Below are 12,448 nucleotides of genomic sequence, written 5' to 3'. Positions count from 1 at the left end.
TATTCTATTCTATTCTATTCTATTCTATTCTATTCTATTCTATTCTATTCTATTCTATTCTATTCTATTCTATTCTATTCTATTCTATTTTATGTGTATTGATGTTTTGCTTGCCTGTATGTGTGTGGACCATGTGTGTTTGGTGTCTGCAGAGACTAGAAAGGGGATTTTTATGGAAGGCCTGAATTCAATCCCTATATCCTACAAGGTGACAAGATAGAACCCAAAACAGAGCTGTTTTTGGCCTCCCTGTGTGACCATGGGATACATATGCTGACAGTCACACAAAATAGTAACTTTTAGAAGTTGCAAGAGTAAATTTCTTAGGTAACTAAATGGTCAGAATTTACTGTTAGAAATCTGCTTGTTTACAGACTCTGTTAGCTCTGGGTAATAACTTCGTCATATGTCAAATATTAAAGACTTGATTTTAGGGGAGAGCCAAAAAAAACCCTCATCTTTTATTAGACTTTTTTCTTTTTTAGGCTTGTTTACAAATTGATCCTGCTGAGAGGATATCATCTACTGATCTTTTGCGTCACGATTACTTTACTAGAGATGGATTTATTGAGAAGTAAGCATTTGTGGTCTTCCTCGTGTTTTATATCAGGAGACTTACTAGAAGGGGAATCACTAGACAGACAATGTTACAAAACACACATATTCAATGTAACAGAAACTTAATGGAGTTACTGTGTCAGGTATTGACCAGGTACATGGTAAGCAGCTTGAATTTGTCACAGGGCTACAGGGTTGTAGGCAGTGTACCAAAATCCTGTGCTACAGCTGCAGTCTCACCTCAGACCAGAGACCATGTTTAATTGAAGAGCTTTTAAAGGCTTGATTTCATTTACTTTTAAAGGATTTCTTTTTATTTACGTTCATGTGCACCTGTGTAAGGATGCCTGTGTAAATTAGAAGAACAGTGGATCTCCCAAGAGGTGGACTTAGAGGCAGTTGTAAGCCACTTAACACGAGCACTGTGACTCAAATTCTGTGTAAGTGTAAAGAGACGAAGAGCTTCCCTATCAAAATTCAAAGTGACATTTCATTAGATTCACATCTCAAAGGGAATCTAATGTAAGTCTGTTTTGTAAGTTTTATGTGGTAGATTTTCCTAGCAAAATGTCTGAAAGATCTGTTGCCAGCACACAATTATTGTAAGGTAAATATTTACACCATCTTAGCTGGGTATGGTGACACCTGTCATCCTGGCACTCAGGAAGATGAAGCAGGGGGATTTTATACTTGATACCAACTCGGGCCACGTGGTGATGTCCTGTCACAAACAAACAAATAAAAATAGCGCCATCTCTTGGTATCAGTTACGATTATATAATATTTTAATATTATAAAATTTAATATTTTAAAATTATAAAATGCTTGATTGAATGGTTCTATTAAGATAAATCATATAAAAAATGATTGGATAATATTGCTTGATTCATTAGATTCATACCAGAGCTGAGAGCTAAATTATTACAGGAAGCAAAGGTTAATTCGTTTATAAAGCCAAAAGAGAATTTTAAAGAAAATGAACCTGCGAGAGATGAGAAAAAATCATTTTTTACCAACACTCTGCTCTATGGAAATCCATCACTTTATGGAAAGGTGAGCTCCTCCTTGCCTTTCATTTCAGCCTGTGTAGTTGCACATGCTTAGGGCTCTAATGACAGCAGATTCTCTACATCTCACCTGTTCCAGGAAGTGGACAGAGACAAAAGGGCCAAGGAGCTCAAAGTCAGAATCATGAAGGCCAAAGGGGGAAAAGGAGACGTCCCAGACCTGAAGAAGACAGAGTGTGAAGGTGACCACCGCCAGCAGGGCCCAGCTGATGACGCACACTCCTCATCCCTGGACGGGAAGCCTCCTGTCTCAGAACTTACAAACACTGTCAATCCCAGTGCGAATTCTGACTGTGTCAAAGAAGAGCCACACTCCGGGGGTTGTATGATAATGCCACCTATCAACCTGACAAGCAGTAATTTGTTGGCTGCAAATCTCAGTTCAAACCTCTCCCACCCCAATTCACGGTGAGCTAGAGTTCACGGAGGCTTGATTAAGTAAGCTGTCCTCCTGTGTGGTCAGTGTCAGTGTGGACCACACCTGAAAAGGATCTTCTCAAGTTGGAGTCATGTAGCAGCAGGGCATTCACTGAGGAGTTCTTAGGAATGTTATATGAGAAGTTTTTTCTTAGCTATATAGGTATTAAACTTTTTTTTTTTTTAGACAAATTGCCACAGAGCCCAGACTATCCTGGGACTTGCTTTGTAACCCAAGCTGGCCTCCTATACATGGTCTACCAGCCTCATCCTCCTCAGAGATGGGATTACAGATGGATGCCATCATGATGGATGCCATCGTGACCAACTTAGATATTTAATTGCTTACTGATATCTTTGGGATAGCTTTAAAAATAGTTATTTTATGTCTCTATGTGTCCCTAAGTATTCGTATGAGCAGCACCACATTCATTCAGTGTAGGTGGAGGCCACAGAGCATCAGAACCCCTGGAGCTGGACTTAAAGGCAATTGTGAGCCACCCAGTGTAGATGCTGGGAACTGAACCCAGGTCCTGTGCATGGACAGTATTCTCAATGGCTGAGGCTGGAATATCTTTTTAAAAGAAAAATATCTTCTATTTGAAGAGAAAAGGGGTGATTTCACTTAAGTTTTGGCATCCATGTGCCTTGGTGTGTTAGTCCACTTAGTATTGCTATGCTGAAATAACTGATACTCTACTGGCATAGGATACGTTAGAGAGTGTTGTTTGGCTCATGGTTATAGCAGGTGGAGCATCCAACAGCATGATGCCACTGCTTTGGCAAGGGCTCCTTGGCTGTGTCACATCAGAGCAAAGAAGGAGGCAAGAAACTGACCACATGTAGGAATTATGTGTGCCAATACAGGAGGAAGATTTCAGGGGCAGTGCCAGGGTCCTTTATAAAGACCCTCTTTCATGGACCATGCCTCAAGTGCAAGAATGCCTCCTAAGGAAAAAAATCATCAGTCCATCTTGAGATCTAGTCACCTCCTTCTTGAGAGTCCTCACCACTCACAGGCTCCACCCCTCTCAACACAGCACACTGGGGACAAAATTCCAGTATGTGGACCATTGGAGGACAAACTGTATCTAACCCACCACTCAGTGCTGCAAAGTAAGCTTTATCTCTGCCTCATAGCAGATTCTCTCAATGGAGAAAGAATAGTCCAAAATAAGGCCTTCATAGCAAATAGCCTTTCAGTATAGTAAGTATGTTGGTAGGAAAACAGTGTCAGGCCAGTGTTAGGTTTATAGCCTCTGCTGCAGATTGAGAGACTGATAGTGAGACACTGCTCAAGCTGGGGACTGGTGATGGACAGTGAAGACATCAGGTCTGTGTGCAAACTTACACTGGAAGGTCCATTGGCTCAACCAGAGTCTGGCAGGCTGATTTAGGCTACAGGTTGTGAGGATGAGCTGGTATGAGGATGAGCAGTCTGTCTGGATAAGCCAGTGGACTTGTCTGTAAGTACAAAGGTACATCGGACCCTAGGTTGCAGTAACTAACCAAGGTGTTCTTCAGATGATGCCTGAGTTGCACCTCCAGTAAACCATGGTTGCAAGCCAGTCTCAGACAAGTCCAAAAATTCAGAACTCCAGCGATTAAATGATCCAAGTTTAGAATAGATATAAGGGAACAAATGGGCCTCAAGAGTCATTTCCTGGCATGTGTTCACCCACGGTTAGCCATGCAGTGGTTGTCCTGTCCTAGAGTTCTCAGAACTTCAGACTTGAAAGTTGCCTTTTGACACTCGGTGTTTTAACAGTACTATGGTATAAATCCTTTCCTTTTTTCATAAGCCAGGATCTGGTTATGTTGCTTAAGCTGTCCTTAAGTCAAAAATCCTCAGCCAGCCACTTGAGTGCCAGTGTTATTGGTGTGTATAGCCTGGCCCACTGTTTATAACTTACTTGTTCTTAATGCTAACAGAAGGACAATTCTGGGAGGTTCTAATAACTTCTCATTTATTTTTAATTAATAGGTTAACTGAAAGAACAAAAAAGAGACGTACTTCTTCACAAACTATTGGACAAACTTTGTCTAATAGCAGACAAGAGGACACAGGTCCCACACAAGTAAGGCAAGATGTTAGTCATTAAAACATGAACTTTTGGGCTGGGGAAATGTCTCAGTCAGTAAAGTACTAGGTGAGCACGCACAAGGATCAGAGTTTAGATTCACAGCACCATGTAAGAACCTGGGCACAGCAGTACATGCCTGTAACCCTAACACTGGGGGTCAGACAGGAGGATCCTTAGACTTTGCTGGCTTCTAGTCTGGCCAAATCAGTGAGCTCCCGGTGGAATGAGAAACCTTGTCTTCAAACATAAGGTCAGAGCTATCCAGAAAGACATCCAATGTTACCTCTGGCTTCCATCAGCAGGTGCGTCATGTGTACCCTACCACACATGTACACATATTAGAACATGAACATACACACATGGAATGAATAAGTTAATAAAATATGGCCTCTTTAAACATTGTCTACCTTATTTTTTTCTTGAGTTCTCACATTAAAAAAATCCTTCCCAGGGCTGGAGAGATGGGTCAGTAGTTAGAGCACTGGCTGTTCTTCCAGAGGACCAGAGTTCAATTCCTAGCACCTGCATGGCAGCTCACATCTGTCTGTAACTCCAGTTCCAGAGAATCTTACACCTTCACACAGACATACATGCAGGCAAAACACCAATATACATAAAATAAATAAATCTTTAAAACCATTCCCTCCCTCCTACCCTTTCTCCCTTCTTCCCTTTCTTTCTTACCCGTGTTGGGACAAGTCCAAGGTTTTGCAGGTGCTAAGCAAGTGCCCACTGAGAATCCCTTTAGCAGTCCCTCTTTTCTTCCTGAAAATAGACCATGTTTTCCCCTGTGCTTCCAGCTTCTGGCTTGTCTCTTTCTTTTTCTCTCTCTCTCTTTTAGACTTATTTTATTTTATATGTGATTACCTAGTGGTGCTCATGGAGACCAGACGAGGGCATTGGAGCTAGAGCTGTGAATGGCTGTGAGCCTCCACGTAGGTGCTGAGAATTGAACCCTGGCCCTTTGCAAGAGCAATAACTGCTCTCAACCACTGAGCTGTATCTGTATCATCTTATTCTTTATCTTAAGTTGTTTACTAATGTATGCCTACCCTTTTTACAAATCACAAGACTTGTGCTTTTCTCTTTCAAAAATACCTTTATGGATTAAAAACACTTGCCAAATAGATATAGTTTCCTTGCTTTAGAAATGTTAGCCATATCTTTCTCTTTTTTGCCCATCATTTCTTTACATAAAACAATCAGCTTATAACATTCAAGGCACAGCATTATTTATAATAACATAAGATTGAAACATCCAGGCAGAGGGTGGCGAGGTATATATTATACCTTTGATCCCAGCGAGGTCAGCCTGGCCTACAGAAATGAGTTCCTGGAACAATCAGGCTCTTATATAGAGAAACCCTGTCTTTAACAACAAAAACAACAACAAACAAAGTCAAGATTGTGGTTCCCTAAATCAAGAACAGTAAATGGACTAAAGGCTTCACTTGGAAAATGTCCCTGGGAGTCTGACTGCTTCTGTGTTTAGTATTGCTTTAGTCTGTTGGTTTGTATGTTTGTTTTGCTTTTGCTTTCTTAGGGTCTCACTATGTATCTTAGGCTGGCCTTGAACTTGAGATCCTTCTGCCTGACTCCCAAGTGCTAGGACTGCAGGCATGTCCACCATACCTCATTCTGTTCTGCTTTTTTTTTTGGGGTGGGGGGGTGGTTTCGAGACAGGGTTTCTCTGTATAGCCCGGGCTGTCCTGGAACTCACTCTGTAGACCAGGCTGGCCTCGAACTCAGAAATCCGCCTGCCTCTGCCCCCCAAGTGCTGGGATTAAAGGCGTGCGCCACCACCGCCCGGCCTGTTGTGCTTCTTGATTATTAAAGTAATCTCCAGAACTGTTTTCCATCATCCAAATAGCCAGCACCTGTAGGCTTAAGACTCTACAGTTGGTCATCCACAGTTCTTCATACTAACTGGTACTTGTTTGTCTAGGTCCAAACAGAGAAAGGTACATTTAATGAACGAACAGGTCAGAATGACCAAATAGCGAGTGGGAACAAAAGGAAGCTGAATTTTTCCAAATGCGACAGGAAAGAATTCCATTTCCCTGAACTGCCGTTCACAATCCAGGCGAAGGAGATGAAAGGGATGGAAGGTACGTAGATGACACACTAAGGGGCGGGGCTGTTTGTAAGAACACTTTCCTGGGATCTTTGTAGAAGTAGCCAGTTGCTTTGAAAAAGTAAGCTAAGTAAAAGGTCAGACTTTTGTTTTGTTTAGTCAGACTCTGTGTGTTTCTGGCTGTCCTAGAGCTCATTATATAAGTCAGGCTGGCCTGAACTCCCAGATACCTGCCTGCCTCTTCCTTCAGAGTGAGTGCTGGGACTAAAGGTCTACTGTGCCCAGCAAGGGTCAGATTTAATAAAGGTAATTTTAAAGAAAGGTAAAGACATCCTGACAGGGTAAATGTTCTGTTAGCTTCATGTTGAGATGTCAGGGCAGAATTTGAGGAAGACATCTTAGTTCCATATATAAGATGGAGTAAAGCACCTTCCCTACTCACTTGCCCAGAAGTGTTACAGATGTTTTGGGCATGCAGGGATTTGGTAGATTTTTTTTCTAAATGTAGAATTTATCATAACCTTAGGCTTTATCTTAAGGGCTGGTGAGATGGCTCAGCAGGTAAAGGCACTTGATGCTAACAAGCCTTGATGATCTGAGTTTGATCATGGGATTTACATTGTAGGAGGAGAGGACTGGCCCCACCCCAGTAAACAAATGAATAATAAATATATTGAAATAAAATTAAGCAGGTATTTATTTTAAAATAAAATTTATTGCTGTGTTAAGTTTTTTTCCTTTCCTTGGAAAACAGACACCTTATAAAAATGTGATATAATAGCAAGGTGTAAAATGTAGAATGTCCAACTTGAGAGTCCCTCGATGAAAATAGAGACATGCTCTTGTGAGATCACAAAATAAAATCATACCATATCTTACAACTCACAGTTACTCAGTCCCTTTGCAACTTGAGTTCAAAAATGGGCTTAGTGGCTACTGGGATACCTACCGGAAGCCCTTGGAAGGAAAATATAGTTTCAAGGAAGGGCCAACAAATTACATTGTTTGTTTTTTTTCTTCAAAAGTTAAACAGATAAAAGTGCTGAAGAGAGAATCAAAGAAAACAGATTCACCTAAAATACCAACTTTACTTAGTATGGACCCAAATCAAGAAAAACAAGAGGTAAACACTTTATATTCTTTATAGAATGTTGTTTTGTCTTTTACTGTTTAAATTTAGTTACTATTGGAGAGTTTATAAAAATTAAAACATTTATAATCTTTAAACTTTAGAAACAGGTCTGTTTTTACCTTATTTTATTTATGTATATTTTTGGCTTTTTGATACAGGGTCTCACTATGTATTTCTGGCTGTTCTGTAACTCAGAGAGATCTGCCTGCTTCTGCCTCCCCAGTGATGGGATTAAACGCGTATAACATCATACCAGTTATTTATGTTATTACCAACTACTGAAAGATTCTAAGTGTGAGTTTTTGTAGTAGTAAACACAGCCCTCTTTTGAATTTTCAGTGATTAGAACACACAGCATCCAGGACAAAAAGTAGCTGTGGTGTGTTCACCATCCAGCATTGCTCAGGTGACCCGTGCTATGGGACAAGTAGTGGCTGACTGCTCTGGGCACAGCACCACTGTGTTTGCCTTTGGCTTTTCCCTTCTGTGTTCTTCCAGTTTACTGTCTGTCACTGTTCCCTAACTGTTATCCTGTTTTCAAAAATGTCTGCTGGCCGCTCCAACCCCATGCACCACAGTGATTCTTGGATTTTATTCAGAAATCTTGCTGTCATCAATATCCATTTGAATGCCTTCTCTTAAGGGAAGGAGACTAAACCAATACTCACTGAGCCTCAGCATGCATGTGGCCTCGGATTTCCTAGTGAGGTCATCTGTGTGCATAATTTATCAATTTTATTATCCCCATTAGAAATGAATTGACTATATTTTAATTCATGATAAAGTTATTCCTGCTTTATTAAAGAAAATTGAGTAAATTAAAAATATGGAAAGGTGGAGGGTCATGTAACTCAGTTGGTAGTGTGCTGACCCAGCACACAAAAGGCCCTACCCCCAATAAATCAGTTGTACAGCACTTGATTGATCTCTAATCCCAGCACTTGGGAAGTAGAGGCAGAAGGATCAGAAGTTAAAGGTCATCTTCAGTGAAGTTGAGGCCATCCTGGGCTATGAGACTTTGTCTCAGAGAAAACAAAAGCAAGTGCGCCCACACGCGTGTGCACATACATACGTATGTATGTATGTATGTGTGTATGTATAGGTTTTTCTGAAACCCTATAGGCATTTCCATTGTGACGTTTAGAGCTTGGTCTTGTTTTGTCAGTCCCAGGACTACTTGTGTATGTCACAATCTACTTTGCAGAACAGGGCTGTTATTAAGGAACGTCTTTTAGTTCATTATAAGTCACAAGATTCTTTAAGCTTGTGCATTTAAGAGATGTACTCATGTCCTGGAAATCTGCATAGCATACTATTTGCAAATCTGTTGGCTCATTGAATGAGTTAGGGATCTTGAGTTTGCAAATGATATGCCACTGTGTTTATCCTGCTATCCTATGAGAGGCCCAGAAACCCAAACCACATATGCATGCAAGGGAAAAATGAGTCAAAACAGTTCTCTCAGATGTTAATTCTACATCTCTCAGATATAGAATTCCTGACAAAGTATCCTTGAAAAGAGTAACAGGAACCAATTGTAGTTATTAGAAGCAACCAGGAGCTGTCAGTATTGCTCAGAGCTTATCTGTACCCCATTCAGAAGCCCTAGTGTATAGCTGAGACTGAGACAACACTAGTCTGACTGAACACATCTTGGTGAATTAACATCAACATTAAGAAAATGCCTGAGCTGGTGAGGTGATTCAGATTCAGTGTGTAAAGATGCTGCCAGGTCAGAAGATCCAAGGTCTAGCTCTAGAATGACATAGCAGAAAGAACAAACCAGGCCACACAAGTTGGCCCTGACCTTTATATGAACATCATGTACACACAAAATAAATCTATGTCAAAATTTCCTTAGCCATGTATGGTTTCACATACCTTTAATACCAACACTTGAGGGGGAGAAGCAGGTGAGTCACTGTGAGTTCAAGAACAGTCTGGTCTACATAGTGAATCACAAGCTAGCCAGAGCTTCATAGTGAGAGACCCTATCTCAAAATCTAGTCTTCTACAATTTCAGTCTGTAGTTTATTTTTAGTTTGAGAAACTATAACAGTTTTGACAACATGGGGTAGGAGCTAGGAGTGTAGCACCTTGTGCTCGCCTAGCATGGGCTTGGTCTCCAGCACTCCAAGACAAACAGAAACCAGAAGACAGGGAATAGCAATCTACTCGTTCTCATCTTAACTCTTCCATTGCTTGGTTTTTAAATTACTTCATCAGATCCAAGCACTTCCTAGATGTGTATCCAGCTCTCTCAGGGGTCTTTGTTAGCAATACATTGACATATGAAGGTACAACTGAAGGGGCTCTTTGACCAGACGAAACCCTGAGTGACTGTGAATGAGTGGCCTGGTCAAGAGAGGAAAGAGCCTACAGGGAGGGGAGACCATGGGTAAGTAGCTTTGTTTGATGAGGAGTCCTTTGTCACCAGTCTCCCAGTGCCCTTAGGAAGCAACCCCTGCAGTAAAATACAGGTATTTTATCTCAGGCCAAGTTCCCTAGCCAGTAACTCGCCACTTCCTGTTTGTTCTTAGAACACAAGAAATGTTCTAGCTAAAGAGAGAGGAACCTGTTAGCTGTAGACTAGAAAATGTGGCAGATGGAAATTCAGAGGATCCCAGAATCATGTGTGGTTAGAACAACCCTTTCCTTTTTGTCAGTGTTACATGCACAGAAATGCTGACCAGCATCGAAGCTCTTGTTTTCTTAATTTGAACATTGAGTTCACAAATGCCTGTTAATAGAACTACATTTCACATGAAGTCATGCAACTTTGTTTAATCATCTTTTATTTCCAGTATGTTCATTAGTCTTAATTCCTGGTGTTGATTTAGAGCTTTATAATTATAGAAGGGAAAGTTACTAAATATGTAACAGAGTTCTAGTGTAAATATATAATACAGAGAGTCCCGATGTAAACATGTAATACAGAACATCCTAATCTAAGTATAAAATACATATAGTCCCAATTTAAACATATAATACAGTCCCAAGGTGAATTTGTAATACAGAGAATTCCAATCTAAATACATAATACAGAGTCCCAAGGTGAATATGTAATACAGAGAGTTCCAATGAAAGTATGTAATACATAACATCCTAACGTAAATATGTAGCACAGAGGGGCTGAAGCGATAGTTCAGTGGTTAAAAGGACTGACTGTTCTTCCAGGGGTCCTTAATTCAATTCCCAGCAACTGCATGGTCGTTCACAACCATCTGTAATGGGATCTGATGTCCTCTTCTGGGGTGTCTGATGACAGCTACAGTATATATATATATATATATTAAAAAATAACATAGTAACACAGAGAGTCCCAATGTAAATATATTACATTGTAAATATATAATAGAGTCTCAATGTAACTATGTAACAGAGTCCCAATGTAAATATATAATACAGAATACCAATGTAAACATGTAATAAAGAGTCCCAATGTAAATATATGATGGAAAGTCCCAATGCAAATATATAATACAGAATCCCAATGTAAATATGTAACACAGAGTGTCCCAATGTCTAGACGTCCAAAGATTCTGAGAGCAAAGAAGGTAAGCATGAGCAGGTGTTGGGTTCCACATCAAACATGCTGGCCAGACCCTGGGTCTTGTCCTGTATAGTTTGGTTTAAAGGATGGGACTTAAGCTGAGTAGTGCTTACCATTCAGTAGATTGCCTATAGTGTAACATTAGTACAGTCACGGCTTTGACAGCAGGTATTTACAGTTCTTATCCCTCGTTCTTACTGGCTTGGTTTTTAATTTTAGGGTGGAGATGGCGATTGTGAGGGGAAGAATTTGAAGAGGAACAGATTTTTTTTTCCCGATAGTGCTTTGTCTTTTAAGTAATCTTAAAAATACAAGCTTGACAGCTCCTTCCTTTTTATTTTATATACAATAGAATCTAACATAGGCTGCTGCTAAGACAGCCACCCATCCCATCTGCATCAGCATCATCTACGTTTTTGGTTTTGCTAGCAAAATTTTAACCATTTTTCTCTTTCTTCTAAAAACTGTGTTATTTTGATGCTGTGATTTGAAATTATAAACTCACCTTCTCTGCCTGCTTCCTTCCTTGCCATGGTTACTGAGTGGGTAGTCACATGATGTGCCCTGTTCACACTGCTCTTAGACTGCTGAGAGTCAAACCTCATAAGCTAGGTGTCTCCTGGAAAACACTGGCCTCTTCGAGTGGATGCTGGATGGACCTTCTTATCTGTTGTCTTAGTAACCACTTGTTGCCATCACATGAAGAAAGACATTCTGTTGTCAGCAGTGAAGCATTTATAGTACTTACATAACATCCGACAGTGATAGGATGTTCCTAGGTTAAATTCCTTGAAGTGAAACAATTGCCTACATTCTCTGACTCCCCAACTCTAATAATTCCTTCCATTTAGCCAGAAGAATTTCCTGAAGCAGCAATGTACAACCTGGAAAAGGTTTACTTTCTATCCTGGGCTGTTTTCTGTTGAAGAATAATACAGACTGGGTAGTTAGTTAACATAGAAAACAAAGATTATTTGGCTCAAAGTTCTGGAAGCTAGGAAGTCCACTGGCACAGGCTAAAATCTGTTCAGCATCTGGGAGGGCCTTGCTGTAGTTGACAAGGGGTAGAAGGCACCATGTGCAGTGGCAGTACAAGCCATTACTACATCATGGAGGTGTCATTTCATGACCTTGTTCATTGTGAATTACCTCCTGAAGGCCCCAGCTGCCTAATGCCATTGACATATTAGTTTGAAGATTTAAGAATTAAAAAAAAAAAGATGTATTTATACTATGTTAGTACATTGTTGCTGTCTTCAGACACACCAGAAGATGGCATTGGAGGTTCCATGACCAGATGGTTATAACCCACCACCATGTGGTTGTGGTTGCTGGGAATTGAACTCAGGACCTTTGGAAGAGCAGTCAGTGTTCTTGACTGCTGAGCCATTTCTCCAGCCCCAGATTAAGCTTTTTGTAGAGAGAATATCTTGTGTATTGTATGGATGCATCACCTGTCAACTGGAAAGCCTATGGCTTATTGCTTAGGCAGGAAATATAAGATAGGATATCTGGGAGGCAAAAAGAATTCTGGAATAGAGCCAGGCTCAGGAGAGATCTGGC

The 12,448-nt window shown here is 40.5% G+C and overlaps 1 protein-coding gene across 1 annotated transcript in view; it reads left to right on the top strand.

The window, feature by feature from the left end:
* The window catches only part of Cdkl3 (cyclin dependent kinase like 3), a 33,329-nt gene extending 21,488 nt beyond the window's left edge, over positions 1–11,841 (top strand). Inside the window, exons 7-13 of the mRNA XM_028775925.1 lie at positions 486–574; positions 1,452–1,611; positions 1,705–2,033; positions 4,027–4,120; positions 6,072–6,234; positions 7,226–7,323; positions 11,105–11,841. Coding sequence (XP_028631758.1) covers positions 486–574; positions 1,452–1,611; positions 1,705–2,033; positions 4,027–4,120; positions 6,072–6,234; positions 7,226–7,323; positions 11,105–11,185 — 1,014 coding nt within the window. The 3' untranslated portion in view covers positions 11,186–11,841. The remainder of the gene's footprint in view (positions 1–485; positions 575–1,451; positions 1,612–1,704; positions 2,034–4,026; positions 4,121–6,071; positions 6,235–7,225; positions 7,324–11,104) is intronic.
* Positions 11,842–12,448: the final 607 nt, after the last annotated feature.

Source organism: Grammomys surdaster, unplaced genomic scaffold (assembly GCF_004785775.1).
Source record: "Grammomys surdaster isolate TR1022 unplaced genomic scaffold, NIH_TR_1.0 262, whole genome shotgun sequence".
Lineage (NCBI taxonomy): Eukaryota > Metazoa > Chordata > Mammalia > Rodentia > Muridae > Grammomys > Grammomys surdaster.
This window is presented reverse-complemented; position numbering and strand designations above follow the sequence as displayed.